Raw genomic sequence first — 20,969 nt, 5'->3', positions numbered from 1 at the left:
TGTCTGAGATTTCATTAAAATGTACCATTTTAAATACAAAAACTTCAGTATTTTGTTTGCCAGTTTAGTTCACATATTTTCTGTAACTTTAAAACAATTAGCACTTTCGCCTTAATGTAAACATAACGCAAATATTTTAATACGATAATTTATTTAATACGATAACTTTACTGTGTACACAATGTTTGTAACTTCATTGGATGTACTTGTCTTTTATTTTTCTAATTTTTCTATGTAATTAGATATTTTTGTGTATATGGTTTGATCTAACATACGTATTAAAATTTTATGTGTTTCTAATTTCAAGAAAGTTTGTTAACTGTCTTGCATACGAAATTTTTTCTTTGGAAAATAAAACGAAACGTGTCGAATCATTCCCATCGTGATGAAAAGTAAAATACGAGAACCTGAAAGGTTGAAGGTGAAAAAGATTTTGGAATATAAAATATGTCGAGCGCCTACCATAGGTTTATCGTTGCCCATAAATAGATTTTTACATTACAATTGAATTGTTACGTCAAATATATCTAATTTTATTTTCTTCAAGATGTGTAATATAAAATTCGTAAATAAATGCAATATCGGGCTGGAAAAATTTAATGGATCTGATTCAGATAGTTGTAGCGAAAGACAGCCGAGAACCAGTCAAAAATATTTTTTCAATAAACCCTTCTCATCAACTACTAATAAGGAAAATATTTTTAAAGAGTTAGCCCTGTTAATTCAATCTGCTTTAACGGGGCATAATGTCTGTATATTTATTGGTTTTGGTAAAACATATACTACCTCTATTTATCATCTATTGAAATAGAAGTCATGATACCTAGAACAATATATATTGTTCAATATATACATATATTATTTACTAATCACAATGTAAAACAATATGTCTTTTTTAAAAAATGAAGGAATTTCAATTACTTGATTGGGAATATCGAATAGAAGATAAGCCAATTTTATTAGATATACAATGAGCACATTGTTGATTTGCTTGAATCTCAAATCAGAATAACTAATAATAAGGAACACAATTCGTACATCAGCAATCTCACAGAGGAAATTAACATTCCTGAAGAATTGCATAAATTCCTTTTGACAGTACCACGCAATAGAACAGTTACAGCTATTCAGTTGAATAAACGGTACACACACACACGCTAGTGCGTGCGAATATGAAAATACAATAGACTTAGAAATAAATGGAAAATTTAATTTTTTAGGTCGTCAAAATTGCATTTAGTAACGAAAATAGCACTTATAAGAATGAATCATTCAAAAGAAGAGATTTCGATAGGAAACCTAAATTTAACCGACTTAGTGGAAAACATTTCATGCAGCAACTCAAAATTCACTCATTTATTAATGCAGTTTTTAGGTGGCAATTCAAAAATTTTTATGTTACTGAACATATTTTCTTTAGATGAATATTGTAACAAGACATTGGATTCATTGAGATTTGCTAGTAAAGTAAGCCATTGCAGATCAGACAGTGCAAAGGAACGCGATTAATGTTACAAAGCACTGCATAAAGTTTAAAAAAATAGTATTTTTATTATACGTCAAGATTTCAGTGTCATACCTTTTTATCATTATTTTATTCTTTTATAAATCGTACCAAAAACTGTGAATAGTCTAATATAAAATATATCCGCGTAATATTATCATATTGCACATATTCGTTCAGCTTTATTTCAATTTTCAAATTTTCAAGGATATTTTATAGAATAAAAAAGTAATGTTTTTGAACTATGATTATATTCATTAGAAAAAATCTCTGCTGAAATTCGGACAAACCTCCTTCGGATCGACAAAACGAAACCGTGTGCCCTTTTTTTAAATTGCGTTTTTTGCTAGCAATCGTTACATTATGTAAAAAATAGGAAAAAATTGGTCTATATACTGTTGAACATAAATATTAGTACGTATAATATACGTATTAGATAATTATAACGAATTTTACTTTATTTAATGTTTTTTGTTACAATATATGATACAAATGGAATAATAGATGTATAATAAAATAACTAGAAAATAAAAGCAATGAAAAGCATATAATTTTATTAAATATCAATAAGTGCCCTATACTTGCAATATTTACAATTCAGGTATTTCATGGGATTCGATGTGGGCCATTGAAACTCTGGCCACAGACGAGATCATTTTTTAGCGCGACCCTAAATACTAATCGCAAGGTATGAGATAAACGGACGAAAAGAACAACACATTACTTCTCACGTTACTTAATCGAAGCTAGTTTTCAAAAACACTATAAAGAGGACTGAGAATTGTAACTATCAGTTCATTAATCTAGACTGTTTCAATTGGATTACTCAGATTTTTACTTCCAGATCTAAATTAACTTTTATTTTTTAAGTTTCTTGTTTCGTCGTTGAACAAGTGTTTAGTAGTATCTCGATAATTCGTCATTGTCCCTTTCGCTCGTTTATCTGGTACGCCCTGATTGGTATTTGCAGTCGCCTCATGGCACGATCTCATCTGTGGCCAGGATACAAAGGCTCAAGCCAAGTCGAGCGTCATCCTATGAATTACATATCTAAGTAGCAAATTTTGTAAAGTTTAAGTTTACTTTCATACAAGTGTATATATGTCGGTACTTTTTTCTGTACTCATGGAAAGGCTTTTAACCATGTTCGAATTGTATTAAAGAGTAATGAGTATCCTTCATTTTTTGCATTAAATAGTAAAAAATGACACGAAATTATAACGGTAGGTAAAAATATAAATGCATTTCAGAAATTTTGTAATAACTTTAACGGGACATTCAACGAGAGCCTTTAAAAGGCATTTCAAATGCAAATATAAAAAGTCCCAAAGAGTCGAAACTGAAGGCGTAGATATAGGATATTGAGGATATTTAAGGCCCGGTATGGACAAGCAACTTTTTAACGCTGCGTTCTAACTCGTCATATGTCTTTCTTTGTTTTTTTCCAGTTAAAAGCAACTAGAACAGACATATGATGCAGCGTCAAAAGGATACTCATCTACACCGAGCCTAAATGAATAGTAAATTCTCCGTAGACAATCTGGATCGTTTAAATCATTATAAGTGAAATTTCATTTTTCAATATCTTCGAAGGTAAAGAATGTTGGCAATCTGGCTCTATTCCCTAGTATGTAAAAGAGTAAGCACTAATGGACCTCTGGAGTCAACAGGAATTTCATGTAAATTGATTTGTTCCAGAACAGCGAGACCCAGGTTACTTACGATGTTAATATTTTCAGAAGTAAATTTTTATTCTTTTGATATTTTCTTAATATTTGGGAAGCTTTTAGAGATTCGCCGGTCTCTGATCGGGTCCTGTAATACAAATAAAATCCTCCATATTCAAAACAGATATCCAAAAATCATCGAAATCGATGAGGTTGCCCTCTACCTGTACATTTACCATAACTTTTACAATAAATATGGATAATATTGTTGATATAATATTAATGATTTTTTTATATGATTTATTGATTTTTATTTATCTTATAGATAATTACTAGATGTATAATACAGATAATTACTCTATGTGATAAATATAAATATAAAAATATCTGATTCTTCCTGCGTTATTGTTCCAAAATTCATCTAAATTCAGATTTCAAAAATTTTTGAAGCCGTCGCAAATTTTCTATATTTATATATTGTAAAAATATTTGTTTTTAAATAAGTTTCCATCTCCTTAAACTTTCTTCTGAATTTTTATTTTTTCTAATTAATCCATTAAACATTTAATTGAAAAAACTATTATATATTAAAGTATAAGTATTTGATAAGTATATCAGAATTCTAAAAATTTTTTGAAAGTCGAGAACGGTAAAATTAGTCGTGGACATAAACGACCGACGTTGCCAACGGAAGATACAGAAGATATGTCATGGATAGTTGAGTACTTCAATTAGGCAAAGTATATAGGCTTTCGACAGAAAGCAGCGTCGCAAACCCATTGTACAGGGTATAAAGGAAGTAAGTGTAAAGAGGATCGTAACGTGATTTTAAAATGTTGATGCAAAAACGACCTTGATCTTGAATTTCAAGATCAAATTTTTTATTGCGAAAAAATTCTAGCCATCACAAAGGACAAATGTTTCAAAGTCACAAATGACATTCTTTCGGTGAAGAAAAATGTTAAAATTACAACGGCTTTATTCACAACATCCTTATATTCTCCAATCAGATGTAAAATAAAGTAGCGTCTATTGATACAGCTTAATAGCCCAAATCTATCATTATATATTGCATATCTTCCTCTCCTAATTTCTTTTTTCTTTGTATTTTCTTTTCTCGGTATTTGAACAATCTTGAACTCGCATTTCATATTTCAGTCAAGTTTTTTTACCAAAATTACGTATAATTCTTCACTTTAATAATAATAACCACATTCAATTCTATGTATTCCTCTCCGGCTCCCTTTCCACCAATGATTATTCTATAGGTATTCGTAATCGTAACTGAAACACAATGAAATAGCACAAATTTTTATTTTTGATCATTATAAAATTGTAAGTTTTCTCTCTCGTATGATTGAATCGGCGATCTGTTCTATGTAAGTTCATTTGTAAATATGTATGAGGTAGAGCGATAATTAACTTGTTCCTTTTTATGAATGCGGCGCCAATTTGATCTTTGATATGGATTTAAATGTCGCAATATTAATTCTTGATCATCAAATTGTTAACTAAGACATTGAAAATTGTATTGTCGCGGAATCTTTTCTGTACACAAAAGTCTTCTATTATTTCTGCTTTCTTATATGTGTCTCTCTAATTTCTCTTACTAAATGTAAGATGTAGATATGAACACAAATGTAAGATATGAATATATAAATATAAATATATCGTGAATAAAACCAGTTTAAGAATCATTAAAACTTTTTTCCGAGAGAAGAGGTCATTGCGACATTTAAAACATTTGTTTTTCGTGATGAGTAGAATTCTTTCACAATAAAAAATTTTTATCTTGAATTTCAAGGTCAAGGTCGTTTTTGCACTAACTTTTCTTTTATAAATCTCTACCAATTTGAAGGTATAGAATCATACTATGATTCTCTTGACACTTACTTTCTTTACACCCTGTATGTATATATGTCTATTTGATCTTCTTAGGACTCCTTTCACAATCCCTCCTATGCGATTCAATAACTTTGTTGCTAATAGGCTGATACTTCAATTTATTATTGAACTACCCTAACTTCCTCGACTTCCAGCAAATTTTTTGTAAGTCTATATTACTATTATGTTTTTTCTTTGGTATAACGTACATATTTGAATCTTCTGTATTTGTAACCTCAAAAAAAAGGACTTGTAGGTTAATTTCTACGCATACGAAATTTTTCTTCCTTGGAAAATGAAACGGAACGTGTCGAATCATTCCCATCGTGATGAAAAGTTGAGATTATCACGCAATGGAAACTACGAGGCTGGTCTACGAAGAACAGAAGAAGAACGAATACGGCGTAGGCGCGAATGGATGATAGAACAACAAAGGCTACGAGAACATGAAAAGTTGAAGGAGAAGAAGATTTTAGAATATGAAATACGTCGTGCTATTGAGAAAGGTTTACCACTGCCCAGAGGAAGATTTTCACATCACAGCCGCAGTAAGAGTAAAAGCAAATCCACGGAAAATCGACATAGAACTGTTACATCAAATACATCTAATACATCTGTATTATCTAAAAAGTAAGTATGATTAATCTAAGACACTTCATTTTAGACAATTAAACGAAATTGTTTAAGAACAAATGAAAATTACTTTTAAAGCAAATGTTTAGAGGATATATTATAGTATGTACATATAAAATATAAGTTTTTTTGCAGATTATAATAGCAATATTAGGTACATATTTATGTGATGCTGAAAGATATAATTTAGTCTTTAATTTATGAAAAGAAAATTAATGTTTAATGAAGTGAATTCTTTTGCATTATAGATTAGAACCATCAGATGGTACAACACCTTTATTTAAAGGACCAGAAGGCACACAGGTTAGCGCTGCAGAACTACGAAGAATTAAAGTAGATATTCACAGGAATGTACCAGGCAAAGCGACAACTGATGATCTCCAACGAGATATTATCAATCCTGAAGATGTTCTGGTCAAAAGAAGAGAGGGTAAAATGTTGTTTTTTTCTCTAATTACCTAAGAAATTTCAGTCATCCAGTGAAGAAATACTAAAGGAGTATATGAATTCAATTTGGAAGATGATTCCTTTTGAAATTTTCCGAAAAAGCTAATCTATGAATTCAAGTTTCTGCAGATTGTGTGCTTTATAAGGTAAAGTTGAAAACCAATCGTTACATCTTTTTCTTTTTCTTCCATATGATTGAAATTTAATTAAACATAGCAAACTTTTTACTTAACTAAATTCATCAGCTGAAGAATAATGGCATTATATAAAAGTTTCTACAGACATGAAGATGATAGTTATCGTATTATCTTTTACGACATTCAACAATTTATATAATTTTAAAGTTAATATGTAATGTGTTTTTGATTTACTAAGGACAAAGAAAATAGGAGAAGGGATCGAAACCTATATTTGAATGAGGAGAAATAAAAAGTACAACAGTCAAAAACTGTAGAAATTGTGGAATGTGATACAGTCGTTGCTATAAATAATGAAAATTTAGGTTTGTTAATTATTTAAAATTTTAACTTTCTGCCATTGATTTTGTTTAAATTGATAAAATGATCTTTCTGCTCATCATTAATATTTTTCATTGCAAAATATATTGCAACTTGATACAGTATACAATTAGTTATAATCAAATATTTTTAAAAAAGATAATAGTCAAACTATGCAGGTATACATCAACAAAGTAAAGGACCAAAAGGTACATTAGTTTGTGCTGTGAAACTACGAAGAATCAAATGGTTATTGGCAGAAATGTGTCAAGAAAAGTGACAACTAATAATCTCCAACAAGGTATTATGTATCTAGAAGATGTAGCAGTCAGAAGAGGAAGGGGTAACATGTTTTTTTTCTGCAATTATCTAACAACTTTCAGTCATCCAATGAAGAAATACTTAAGGAATATATGAATTCAACTTGAAAGATAAGCCTTTTGGAATTTTTCGAAAATCATAATTTATAAGTTCAAGTTCCAGTGGATTGTATGCTTTTTAATGTAAAATTGAAAACCATATGTTGTATTTTTTCTTTTTTTTTTTTTAATGTGATTAAAATTTGATTAAGAATAGCAAAATTTTCACTTTATTAAATTCATCAGCTGAAGAATGATGACATTATGTGGAAGTTTCTACAGACATGAAGATAATGGATTTATCATCGTATTGTTTCCTAAAGCATTCAACACAATTTACACAACGTTGAAGTCAATAATGTGTTTTTGATTCACCAAGGATGAAGAAAATTTGGAATACAACGTTGGATTTGAATATTTGGGTATTAAACATATGTATGTGCAATATGTAAGCACAATGTCTTTTATCTTGAGTGTTCTAAGAGTGCTTTTATTTCCTTTTGCTATTTTATATTTCCTTTTTTTGTTATGGAGTTTGCACAAAAAATAATTTTTTTGGAATAATAGTAAAACGGAACTAATGATACATAATATAAGGCAGTAATTTTTTGTAAAAATATACTTTAAATTTTTGCTCCATTTTGTGCATCCGCCATATACTTTGCTATATGCTTGCATGTTTAAAAGCACGAAAGTTTAATTAGAACACCTACTATGGTGAGGTGTCAAATGTATTTTTAATTCAACAGTGGAAGAAGGGACATTAATCTTAAAGATCAGGAACTTTTCGATTGAAAATTCATCACCAAAGGTTACAATTCTACAATTGAAAAATCAAAGTTATATTCAATAATAACTACTTGAGATTAACTATTACATCTGAAAATTCTATAATGAAACAAAAATATTTTTTGCTGAATCTATTTGAATTCATTGGCTTCTTCTTAGATAAATAGACAATTTTATTTCTGCTTCATAGCCATGAAATAGGATTTGGTTTACAAATTTTATAAACTATTTTATACAATATTTTTACAAATACACTATTTTAAACAAATTTTATAAAATATTGCACACATTACGAAATACTATGCAAACAACTGTAAACTAAAAAAATAATTAGTTTTGAAATGTTTAAGTAAAGATCGAGATTTACTTTTTTGATTGCAAAATGTAATATGTTACTGTTAAGGTACAGAGAGGATTTGGAAAAATAAAAAGTTTAAAATTTATTTACAAATTATTCAGCTCTACATGTATGTTACTCTCTGAAGGACTCGGCAACCTACTCGCTTGCTTGTTTGTTTTCTTCTGATCGCTTTTAATAGCTTCTAACCGCTTTTAATCGCTTTTGATTGCTTTTGTCTCAATTGAGACCTGGATGTTCTTTGACGCTCATATACACTCTCACGCGTACAGTATAAATGTACCATCTATTTAACACGCCTCCTTACATTTATATCGTATACTTAATCATATTTACATGCTTGTCGAATAAATTAACAGAAAATTTAAAACTTATTCTTACTTAAACTTATTAAAACTTAGTTCGATTATTTTTGAACGGTAGGTTATGCATTTTACTTTCTATACACATCTTACATTTCAAAAATTCCTTTTCAAATTCATTCGGTATACCTGTCACTAGCTGCTCTTTACCAAAAATATTCAAGTATTTGAAATTTACATGTCCTAGCATCCTATGCCATCTTTCCTTTTGACTCATACCATTACGTTCGGCACTGTTTGCTAAATGCTCCTTCCCTTTCAATATACTTTTCATTTTATATGTCCCATTTTCTTTGAACGCTACAGCTGTAAGTTTATTGTTCTCATTTATTACTTTTGCAATATTTCCTTTTGAAATAACCGTATTCTTATTATCTGTTAGTTTACCTAAACTGATCAAATTTGCGGACATTTCTTGCGCGTAAAATACTTCATTTATATTTATTTTATTTTGTTTTCCAAATACTTCAAAGTAGCTTATAACGATTCCAACTTTTGTTGCTTTTGCCGGTCTATTATCGCCTAAATATATATTTACTGATTTTTTAAGGTCGATACATTTATCAAAATAATTTACGTTATTAATTATGTGATCGGTACAACCGCTATCTAATAGTCAAATTATTTCATTATTACTTAGTTCGTTCATCTCGCTGCTGTGTGCTGCGTGCGTCCTTGCCATTGTCACGTAAAATTGATACTTGGGTTGTAAGAGAAAAGAAAGCTGAGTCGTAACCCAACTATTAATTTTCTTTTATCGAACTTTATTATAATTTTAGCACTTACAATAATAGAATAACACTGAACCGGAGAAAGGGGGTTGTACGAGAACAGCGACTAGAACAAGAACTCCCCGAGCTGGGTGAAGTCTCGGCTTATATACGTTTTGGTTTTAGGATGTTGAGGGGGCTCGGTGTAGGTTATGATGTGGAAAAGTGTCCGAAGGTCGGGGGTCGATATCCTATCTCTGATGTGGACTGAGGTGCGTCACAGCCTTGGTGTAAACTATGATGATAAGGTGGTAATGTGTCCAAAGGACTCCGAAGCTCGGGGGTTGATGTCTTATCTCTGATGTAGGTTGAGATGTGATTGATGTCACACCATCCATGTGCCTGCTCTTGAGTTGCCCTGCTCGCTCGTGCCCGTTGCTGATTGACGATGGAAGTTTCCACGTCCCCTGCTCGTATGGCCTCTGATTTCTCTTCCTCTGCCGCGACCACGTGTTGACCCATGCCGACAACTGTTACTGCTTCCCGCTTGCTTCTTCTCGCAAAATGTCCTACTCTTCCACATTTGAAGCATCCTCCTTTTTTTGCAGCAAAAGCGTTAGTTTTCATTTCTCCTTGATCAAATTTATTTTTCTTCTCCGCTATTTCGATTTTATTCTTCACATACGCTACCGTTTGATCCTCTTCTTTCAAGGTATTTATTAGATACCCTATGTAGCTATACTCTACGGGTAACGTATTTAGCATGTAATTCAGCTTTTTCTTTTCTTTCATTTGTGCGCCCGCACTTTTTAATTCATTTATTAGTTTTTCAAAATCACTAAAGAACGATGCTGAATCAATGTACTTATCAAGCCTCATCTTCTTCAATCTCCTTCTGCACACGATCTGTAGTGCTGTAGACTCTTTCAAGTACATCTCGTCGAACTTTTTCATTATTGCATACGCTGTTCGTTCTTTACTAATAAATTCTAGTTGTCTATTCGTGATGGCAATGTAAATTACGTTTATTGCCTTCAGATCCTTTTTATCCCAGTCTGCATTATCTGTTTCAGTCTTCACTCTGGTTATAGCGGTATTGCATTTGTAGGAAGTGTAGTTGCTGCCTGGTGAAAAGAGAATTCGCGTTTCGTCTCGGGACTACCGGTGGACTCGTCAGTAAGGCTATGCCCGGTAGTCCCTGCCTTAGACGTAGAGGAAGTCTCGCTAGGTGCGGTATTTGTATTATCGTGACACCGTATATTCAGACAGACTCGTTGTCGTCGTAGTAGCCCTCTGGTGTTGGCGGTTGGTACCCGCGGATCGCCCGGGAGGTGTTACGACCGCGTTGATACCTCGACCTGTCGGCGTCCTGTTGGTACCGATCCGTTACATATGCTTCATACCTCAGAAACATCATAATTCTTTTCTACTACATACCGTAATCCTCACTATCAAATACCATAAAATATCATAATTTCCGATCTCTCCATTTTGATTGATTTCTTATCCCTTCTCAAGCGTTTCTACGTGGTCGAAGTATTTCTATATCCTTTGAACATTTCTTCCCTTACTGAGACTCACTCAAACCAACTACTAACCACGCTCTGCTACCATGTTAAGGTATAGAGAGGATTTGGAAAAATAAAAAGTTTAAAATTTATTTACAAATTATTCAGCTCTACATGTACATTACTCTCCAAACGACTCGACAGCCTACTCGCTTTCTTGTTTGTTTTCTTTTGATCGCTTCTAATAACTTCTAATCGCTTTTAATAACTTCTAACCGTTTTTAATCGCTTTTGATTATGTTTGCAGCTGAGACCTGGACGTCCTTCGACACTCAAATGCACTCTCACACGTGCAGTATAAATGTACCATCTATTTAACAGTTATATATATATCAATTAAGTAGAAGATCTTTTAATCATCATGGAAGATATGAAGCATCTCGGAAGATATCACCATAGGATTGTAATTTTGTTAAACATAAATTAGTCCAATTTTTCAAACTTTCTTAAAAGAAAATTCTTATTTTTTAACTAAAGTTTTAATAGAAAAAAGTTGAGGCTTTTGAAATATATAAAGTTTAAAGAAATTATTAATTCTTAGTAATTATTACTAATAAAAAATATATAATATTAAATATTAATTATTAAATCGTATATATAATAAAATCTATTCAGAATAACATAAAGTAAAGAGTGCATTTCATAACTTAATGTTTTTTATAATTATGGATTTGTGTATATAAAATTGTTTTTGTGATTTCTGGCACTGAAGAAAATTGTAAGCCATTTACGTTCATTTGTGCATTTAATCTGAAGAATGACTTGTATACAAAAACGTTATATATATTTGTATAATAAGCAGTCAATTAATGTGATTTATATTTTTAATAACAAATATATATATACATTTTTTACATAATTGACATATGTAATACTAATACAGAAGTAGTAATATAAAATAAGAAATAATGATATTTCTATCTTTTTTATAGCATGTTTACCATTTCATTCACTTCATACATCTATTATAAAATGTCCTGGCTTACAATCGTTCAGAGGTAGTCAGTTTATTTACATATCAACCTTAAGATTTCTAAGGTCTGTCACAACTGCTAATACTGCTTAATTGTTTCTTTCATGTGCAAGTACGTTGGATGTTTTATTTATAAATAAATTTATTTAACCATAGGAGAAGGATCGAAACCTATATTTGAAAGAGAAGAAATAAAAGGTACAACAGTCAAAACAGATGAAATTGTGGAACGTCGTACAGTTGTTGTTTTAAATAATGAAAATTTAGGTTTGTTTATTATTTAAAATCTTTTACCATTATTTTGTTTAACTAGATAAAATACTTCTCTTCATAGTTGATATTTTTTATATACATCAAAATTTTATTTTTCTTGTGAAAAAATAACATGTTTAATTTCTAGAAAGCAAGCCGAAAGTGAATAAAAAATATACTACTTCTTCAAGGAATCGAAGCCCCAGTCCCCGACATAGATCGTCCCGCCATGCCAGGTTTGTGTATTGGTTATTAGATCAACACGATATTTTCTCTTTTTATATATCATCTTTCCCATTTCGTACCACTCTTCCATACGATTTCATACTAACATGTTGGTCGCCACGTCACCCATATCTATGTGGGGCCCCCGTAACCCAAGTATGGGTGGCACTCTTCTTGTTCGAGTTAATTAAATATAGGATATTATATATTTTCTTGTCTGTATTGTTTTGTTTGTGCCTGTTTGGTACACAATATGAGCATTTACTATAGTTGTTCCTAAAAGTAAATGTAGTCCTAATTTCCGATACCACTTGATGCTTTTCCGTATCGTACTGGCATATGAGACCATCTGGTCACTTCTGTCGATACCAGTTTTTCCATTATTGTAGAGTAGTAACTCTCCTCACTTTCAAATATATTTTCACGCTGTTTACTGAACATTTTGAGGATGAAAAAATCACTGATGTACGTCTCGCAAGAAGTATGCTTCTCGACTAAATGAAAGATCTGTGATATCTGCCATGAGATCTCTCGGAATACTCTAGCCGGAAAGCATACCGACGGTCGGATTTGGGCCCCGCAGGAACTTAACCGAATTACGCTGGGCGACCAACGTGTTAAATATGGATATGATAATATTTTTCGTTTTTCTTTCTTTTTTTTTATAAAGGTATTGTTATACAGTGAATAAATAATTAATAATTATTTGATTATCTAAAATTTTTATATAAGATTACGTAAAATTTTATATATAATATTACAAACATTATATATACTATATTATTATAATATTAACAAATTTAAATTAGTGCGTGATAACATAATATTTATAAACATTATTAAAATATTTACGTTCATAATGAACATGTTTTGCTGTAATATATATTCATTATCTTAACGTAACATAACTTTAAATCCATGTTCTAAATACAATTGTGCTACTTGATTTCTATTTTAGGTATGTGTTTTGTGTTACTACATTCTGATTTGCTTCAGCTTACGCTTCTTTTTTTTATGTGTGAGAAGTGGAAAGTGCTAACTCGCTAAAAACCCCTCTTCCTTCATCTTCAGTAGATGAAAATATACCTAGTCTTGGCATGGTAACTGTTATTTCAAGGGAGCTATCTGTACGCGTATGCTTGGTTATGTCACTATCAATGTTTATGTTTTTTTTCTAATTTGATCATATACGTTTTTTTTCTTTTTGTTTCCTCACGAAAAATGCAAAAATATAATGGTACACTTTTTATCATAGAATAAAGAGTGAATTAGAACTAAGTACATAACTAGTATTCACTATACACTATAGACAGCACTGGTATTCAAATTCATACTTACATTTTGCAGATATTATTCTCATATACTGTAATTAAAATTTCTTATAAATAATCAGTTATAAATAATCATTTTCATGCTAATGAATGCAAAATAATTATATCTTTATAAAGTGTAATAACCACAAAAATTTTAATTTATTAAAAGTTATTTCTAGTAAATATTAATTTGTAATGTAAATTTTTTGGTTAGTATGTTAATACAAATGTAATTTATTACTAGTATTTTTGGCATGTGCCAACATTAGTACACCATATTCGATTTTTAAATGGTTTTTGTTCAGGTAATGTATTGTGGATATAATAATTAATAACAGTTATTAGAAGGTAAGCAATTGAAATCCTAAAAGTAAGTTTAATGTTTATGTATACCAATCATTTGTTTTATTTGTTATACATTTCATTGATTGCTTTGCACAATCTTTAATTTGTTATTAAGGATTATGCAAAGCAATCAATGAAATGTATAACAAATAAAACATAAAATTGTTATTTTTTATAATATTGCACAAATTTGTTTATTTTTTATATTTGTGTCTAATATTGGTCTAAGAATTATTCCACTTGCTTTTGCGTGCTTTTCCCTAATTTATAATGAAACTTAACAACTAATAATTTATAATAACTAAACAACTACTTATTGCATGTACTTCAGTAATAAAGTAAAAAGCTAATGCTTTAAATACCTAAAAAAGATATTTCCTATTGATATCTATATAGAAATCAGAATTATAGTAATCTTTATTTATTATATAAATTTATTTACTGTGACTAAAACAGAAAACTGTAACTATTTAATTAGAGCTTAATGTAGTAATGTGATACAACTAAGGCAACTAAATTTGTTTAACTATTCAACTTACAACTTACACCTAACAACTCACAACGTCTCGACAACTCATGAGTAACGATTAACCCGCAATTAGTTGTAGCTTACTCGTAACTGCAACTAGTCGCAACTCAGTCGTAACTCCAATTACAACTATTGACCACTGACCAGTCTCTCCATCAAGACGTCCTTTTTATACCAGTTTTCGATACTCCTACAACGTACACGTGTTTTACAACCCAACGTGTTAATGACCCAAGTTGGTCACGTACATCTTTTTCAATTACCCATTGTCTTAAAGGGCCACGGGCATATAGCCCACCGAATTTCCCATCCTTCTCGGTCCGTCAGCACTTTCGCTTTCTATCTGTAGTTCATCGGGATTTTTACAATGGTTTCTCTACGATACTGCATCTATGAATGCAAAATAGTATTATGCATTTAAATAATAATGATAATTTAATGTAATGTACGATTATCCATCAATATTTACTATTATTATTTTTTTGGTAATTTGCTATCTTTTTTATAAGATGCACATATAAATAAATTTATCATTTGATGAAATATGGATATTAATACACACATTATTGCGTATCCTACATTAAAATGTAAAAATTATATTAAGATGTAAACACCCCATATTCAAATACTAAATATCGAATATTAATTATAATACAAAACCAAATGTTTAGAAATTAGACTTTTGTTATTTAAATATTCTTTTTTAGGTATGAGGATTCAAAATATGATAACAGGGACAGTTATAGAAGTGACAGGTACAAATTATTTCTTATAATCTTATATATTTTTGTTTAATACCTTTAACATGTTTAATACGTTTATTATTCAGTTTTTCTACATTTTTGTATAATTCATTTAGAGGAAGAGATCACAGTAGAGGTAGAAGTAGAGAGTATAAAGAAACAGTCAGACGACATAGTCAATTAAACACTGCAGAGGAAGAGCATCTGCGTGAAAGAAAAGGTCATAGGGATCATTCACGTTCAAGGGAACGAGAACAAAGAGCATGGGTCAGAGATTCTCATCATAGGTATATAATAGGCATGTGAAATATATGTTTTTGGAAAACCACATTTTACAAATATTATTAAAACAATAGGTCATCTAAAGATGAAAGATCTTATCGAGAAAGATCAAGAGAACGGTCCCGAGAAAGAAGAGAAAGAGATAGGTCTAGAGAACATAGGATACCTCCATCGCATTATATCGAGCAGATTCCTGTTCCTGTTTATTATGGAGTAAGTATTCAAATTGTACACGGAATATAATTCTATCGATATTAAATTTCATTGGTCATTAGGATTTTCCTCCGAGACCAATAATGGTTGGACCCTTGGTTCCAATTCGAGGTCAGGTACCACCTTTAGGAGGAACTAGACATATGATTGGTCCATTAAGACCATTTCCACCACGATTTATTCCGCCAGATATGTATAGATTACGTCCGCCTCTAAATCCTAGTATGTATATTCATTAATTCATAATGACGTGCATGAAGAGTTACTGTTTTAATTATTTGTGTTTTATATAGGATTTAGGCCAATGTATTAATAGACTGGACGAGGGACGAGGAGAGAATGGTCGGTCCCAGGGCCACCTCTCTTTCGGTAACTGTGACCGGGAACCAATTAAAAGTGTTGGAGAGGGGTGGTGTCGATAAGACATTTGAGGAGACAATAGTTTACCCGCACTCTGGGAGAAGAGGTGTTAGAATGGCCGATTCTCGTAAGAAGATAGGGCAGGATGAGCAGAGAAGAGATCGGGAGGCGGAGGAAGGGTCGTCCGCTGACAAGGGAAGAGGAACAATAATCGGACTTCGAAACGTGAGAAGGCTGATGAAGAGTCTCGAAATATTAACTCTTAATATGGATAGGATGGTAAGGAGAGTTACAGCATTGAGCAAGGAGGATTCCACGCTTAAGAAATTAAGCCGTGAGAGCGTGCAGGAGATTAAAAAACTGAAGGAGTGGATCGACTCCAACGCAGAAACGGATGGTGAACAGTAGAACAGTCGCGACGCAGATGACTCCAACGGAAATGAAAAATGTAGACCTGATAGCTACAAGGGAAGAACTAATCCAGGATATAGCAACGGGATTAGGCATTAAGCAGGAGCAATGTATACAGGTTAAGTCCTTAAGGATGACGCCATGGGAAACGCAGCAGGCCGTAAGTGATGCTGCCGGCGAGCACCGTACTTAAAGACAGGCGGATTAGAATTAAAACAGGATTGACAATAGCGACGGCTAGGATTCTGCCCAACATAGTGAGATGTTATAGATGTCACATGTTGGGACATAATTAACGGATCCCCACGGTAATCGAGATGAACGTCGAGGGATACCTTCTGACGACGAGACAGGAAGTGAGATACCTTGGGGTCCAGCTGGATTGCAGAAGGAGGTTCGGAACTCACTTGGAAAAGGTATGCGGGAAGGCCAACGCCCTTATGGGAGCATTTAGATCTTTATCTAACGGCCCATTATCAACTATGATCTCTATCAACGGGCCCACCGGCTCTGTTAGAAGACTCTATTATGGGGTCTGGGAGTCGGTGGTGTTATATACGGCGCCTGTATGGGCCAAGGTATTAGAAGTTAAGAAGAATAGGAACATCTTGAAAAGGGCCCAAAGGGCCGCATTGACAAGAGTTTCGACGGCCTATCGTACAGTGTTCCATGCAGCACTGTGCATGCTTATGGGCATTTTGCCCATTTATTTCACAGCGGAGCTTTGGGCCGAAAAATATCGTATTAAAAAGGAGGATCAGCAGGAGCAGTACAACACCCGTTCAAGAGCTGGGGCCGCCTCAGTCTATTAAGAGAGGATTATGGCACTGGAGGAGCGTATCATGGAGAAATGGAAGGCGATTTTACAGAGAAAACAATTGGGCGAAGCGACTGGTAGCGAATGCATGTTTATTTAGAAGATATAGGAGGAATATTGATCACTTCACCATGCAGATCCTGACAGGGCACGGAATTTTTAATGTCTATCGAAAAATGATTAATAAGGAGGACCACTCCAGATGTTGGCACTGCAATACTGAGGGCGATGACGCTGAACATGCGCTTTTTCACTGCCCAGGATGGATACGTGAGAGGACGGAACTAGAAAATTACGTCGGTACACCACTAACAACGGAGAATTTAATGGTGAAGAAGGAAGACGACTTGACAAGGTTTCAGGCCTTGTGCAGAAAAATTATGCTAGCAAGAATGACGCAGGAGAAATTCGAAGAGAGGAGGAGAACTAGAAATACAAGAAGAAGAAATGGGACTCAAGTATGAGGGAGCGGTGCGTAGTTAAGCCCAACCCTAAAGTAACGCTGTAAGGTGGTTCCGGGGTCGATGCTTGCACAGAAGAGGAGCGGAGAGAGGAGGGGTTCTTAGTGGGTATGGCAACGCCATCGGCCGAGTCCCACATAGTTCAGTCTGGGCATGCATAACAGCATTTCCCCCTCCTCGATTAAGGAAAAAAAGACCAATGTATTAATGGAAAGTGTATGATGAATAGAGAATTAATATTTTATTGCACAATGCGTGAACGTACAGTACTTGCCGCGCCATATATGTAGTATCGTGAAAAAGAGGCCTGTGGTGGCACTCGATAGCAAATACCACTCGACCACTAACTAGTGTCGGACCGTTCGGAACCCGGGTTCGAATCCCGGCTATTCACGATACAAAAATGAGAAGAGAAGCGGCCGTACCCAGCAGCGACATCTACAGCGCTAAGCAACTCACGATATATTAGACATTGTACAAAGATTAAATATTCTTCAAGATTATCGTAGTGAAGTAGATTATGTTTAATTCAAGATATTGTTATGAATATATGAGGTATACAAGTGTTATATATTTTTTTAATCACTATATTATATTATAAGAATCTTTTATGATCTAAATTAGGAACTATATGAATTCGTTCATTCAAACACTGTAACATATAAAACTTGATGCTTGATGGGTTTTACAATCTCGGTACATTGTAAACACTATTACACTGTTTATACAGTCGCTTTTTAAGCTAAAAATCATAAAGACAAAGAATACTTATTTTTAATCATTGATTTTTCGAACACATTATTATGTAATATATAAATTTTTAAGTATATTTAATATTTTAATATAGTTTCCAAAATCTTATTAAAATGTTCTATGTTTGATGTATTTGTATGTGAAACTTGCTCATATAATTTTAGGTGGTAATAATAATATTGTGTACAAATTGTATCAATTGATAATAAATTGTGAATTATTAAATTTAAGTAATATGTTTATAAAGTTTGATGTTATTTTTAGTATTGAATATATATTATTATTTATAGTATATCAAATATTACGTCTACGTATTTCAAGGAGATTCTTTGGCGCAGTGGATTGGTTTCTTTAGTTTTTCTTTATTTTTTTTACGTTTTTCTTTACGTTTTCTTTATTTTTAGCATTTATAATAATAGCAAAATTTACTTAGGCAATGGACTTTACGTAAATCTGATATATCTTGATAAAATTTTAATAATATTACAAACTTTTGTATTTTATAAATAAGTGTTTGCGGTGGATACGAGGTATTAACACTAATGGTCGGTGTATTTGTCCCGAAACAAATGTCAGTGGCCATCGATTTTCGAAAAGTTGTCTATTTTCTTGATTCACATCCTCTAAATCAGAATTACATTCTGAAGAACTATTCTTTACTAAATCACTAATTTGGCACATATGTCGAACAGACAAGCAGATAAAGCATCTACATGAAACTCAGGGAAAAATTCTTTTTCACTGAAAAATCCGTGATGCTTTATTTTTTAAATGACGTAAGTCTGTGAACAACTCAAGCGTTATTATTGTTCTAGAGGCGTTGTAACATGATCACTCGAAGTTTCCTAAAACTTGTGCATTCCTTATTGGTCTGTTCTCAGTTTACGAGTTGTATCTTATTTAAATCTTATGCTTTTTCTCCTTTATAGGTAGATTTTTGTTTTTTCACAACGTATCTTTTCGTGGCAACATTAGCTTTGAACGGTTGAACAAACAAAGCGAAACATTATATTTCGTATATTTTTCAAAGTTACTTATATTACAGTATAGTTTATTGTTATTGTTGTGCGGCTTATTATAATTATTTTAGTTTGCTCTATCCATAATTTAGTTTAAATCATATAACTTATTTACAGTACATATCAGTATATAATAGTTAAACAAGCTGATTTCGATGATGTTTTAATACATAATGAGCGGCATGATTTCGAACAATTTTTTCCTACACATACGTAAAATCCAACAGAACTTTTGTAGTAAAAATAAAGGACATATATTCTGAAGATAAAGACATCAAGGCAGGGGCACCGCAAGGAAGCGGGTCTTAGGACCAATATTATATACACTATACACGGCCAACATATCAGCAACTACCAACAGGAAAACACTGGCATTCGCGGACGATACAGCTGTACTAGTCAAGCATACTAATCCAGAAACAGCAGTTACAAGAGTATATCACAAAAATAGAAAAATGGTTGTAAGATAAAAAAATAAAAGCAAACCCCAGTAAATCCAACCATATTACATTCACACTGCGAAAACAGACACCACCAAACATCCTACTGAACGCCACGCACATACCGCAAACAAGGCAAGTCAAATATCTAGGACTCCACTTAGAAACACAACTCACATGGAAACAGCATACTAAATCAATAATAGACAAAATACGGATAAAAAGAAGACAGATATACTGTAATGTAATTCTAAACTCAGCGTAGAAAATAAACTAAAAATTTACAAAACGATCGTAAAACAAATAGACAAACTGTAAGATGGTATCCCGCTGGGGATAGCTATCCACGTATTATATAGTAATAAAGTGTTAGAAAAATTTACCAAATGTCCAGCTGGACAAATTGTAAGGCACAAATTAAAAAAAAAAGTGTAAAGCTGTCGGTACCACTACAATGAATTCTGCTCATAGCTGTGCGTCTGTGGTAACATATGCGTCAGTATTGATTGCCACTGATATTTGGTTTATAAACAAAGGTCGGGCAAGCTTAAGGCCTTGTCACGTAAAATTGGTACTTGGATTGTAGTAAGGAGCTTGAGTCGTAACCCAACTACTAGTTTTCCTTTATAAAACTTTATTATAAATTTTAACACTTACAGGAATGACACTGAACCGGAGAAAAGAGGTTGTATGAGTACAGCAACTAGAATAAGAACAAGAACTGCCCGAACTGAGTGAAGTCTCGGTTTATATATGTTTTGGTTTTAGGATGTTGAGGGGCTAGGTGTGGGTTATGATATGGAGAAGTTTTCGAAGGTCGGGGGTCGATGTCTTATCTATGATGTGGACTAAGGTGTGTCATAGCTTCTGTGTAGCCGGAGATGCGTCGAAGGTCAGGGGTCCAAGCCTTTATCTGTGATGTGGACTAAGGTGTGTCACAGCCTTGGTGTAGGCTATGATGATAAGGTGGTGATGTGTCCAAAACTCGGGGTCGATATCTTATGGTTGAGATGAAATTGATGTCACAGCCTCATGCGCAACATGCATATGTAAGA

General features: G+C 32.6%; 2 protein-coding genes and 1 long non-coding RNA gene across 4 annotated transcripts; all 3 read left to right on the top strand.

Moving 5' to 3' along the window:
- The first annotated feature begins 5,350 nt into the window (after nucleotides 1-5,350).
- Nucleotides 5,351-16,164, top strand: Fem (feminizer). 2 transcript variants are annotated; one of them, XM_069112638.1, is made up of 10 exons: nucleotides 5,351-5,685; nucleotides 5,937-6,118; nucleotides 11,711-11,776; nucleotides 11,908-12,018; nucleotides 12,152-12,239; nucleotides 15,123-15,170; nucleotides 15,275-15,445; nucleotides 15,515-15,653; nucleotides 15,716-15,875; nucleotides 15,947-16,164. In XM_069112638.1, exons 1-10 carry the CDS (start codon nucleotides 5,351-5,353, stop codon nucleotides 15,964-15,966), a joined length of 1,320 nt encoding a protein of 439 aa, XP_068968739.1. In that variant the 3' UTR covers nucleotides 15,967-16,164. The 2 variants fall into 2 exon arrangements, with proteins under 2 accessions (XP_068968739.1, XP_068968740.1); XM_069112639.1 differs by lacking the exon at nucleotides 11,711-11,776.
- On the top strand, nucleotides 6,245-6,639 carry LOC138179642 (uncharacterized). The gene is made up of 2 exons (XR_011173093.1): nucleotides 6,245-6,281; nucleotides 6,381-6,639. It is a non-coding gene; the product is annotated as an uncharacterized LOC138179642 (long non-coding RNA).
- Nucleotides 16,165-16,741: 577 nt separating the features above from the next.
- On the top strand, nucleotides 16,742-20,766 carry LOC138179776 (uncharacterized). Its single transcript, XM_069112915.1, has 3 exons — nucleotides 16,742-17,002; nucleotides 17,142-17,699; nucleotides 20,683-20,766. The coding sequence occupies exons 1-3, from the start codon at nucleotides 16,742-16,744 to the stop codon at nucleotides 20,764-20,766; spliced, it is 903 nt and encodes a 300-aa protein (XP_068969016.1).
- Nucleotides 20,767-20,969: the final 203 nt, after the last annotated feature.

This window comes from Bombus flavifrons, chromosome 5 (genome assembly GCF_040668555.2).
Source record: "Bombus flavifrons isolate JBK064 chromosome 5, iyBomFlav1_principal, whole genome shotgun sequence".
NCBI classification, from domain to species: Eukaryota; Metazoa; Arthropoda; class Insecta; order Hymenoptera; family Apidae; genus Bombus; species Bombus flavifrons.
The sequence above is the reverse complement of the archived record's forward strand: the minus strand, read 5'-3'. Positions and strand labels throughout refer to the sequence as shown.

Excerpts from the sequence above, each read along its gene's own strand:
- Fem (XM_069112638.1), top strand. The coding sequence starts at position 5,351 with ATGAAACGGAACGTGTCGAATCATTCCCATCGTGATGAAAAGTTGAGA. Across the intron at positions 6,119-11,710 it reads TCTGGTCAAAAGAAGAGAGG|CATGTTTACCATTTCATTCA; the intron begins GTAAAATGTTGT and ends TCTTTTTTATAG. Across the intron at positions 15,654-15,715 it reads CTGTTCCTGTTTATTATGGA|GATTTTCCTCCGAGACCAAT; the intron begins GTAAGTATTCAA and ends ATTGGTCATTAG.
- LOC138179776 (XM_069112915.1), top strand. The coding sequence starts at position 16,742 with ATGAACGTCGAGGGATACCTTCTGACGACGAGACAGGAAGTGAGATAC. Across the intron at positions 17,003-17,141 it reads CGGCGCCTGTATGGGCCAAG|CGGAGCTTTGGGCCGAAAAA; the intron begins GTATTAGAAGTT and ends TTTATTTCACAG. Across the intron at positions 17,700-20,682 it reads GAAGAAGAAATGGGACTCAA|GATGTTGAGGGGCTAGGTGT; the intron begins GTATGAGGGAGC and ends TTTTGGTTTTAG.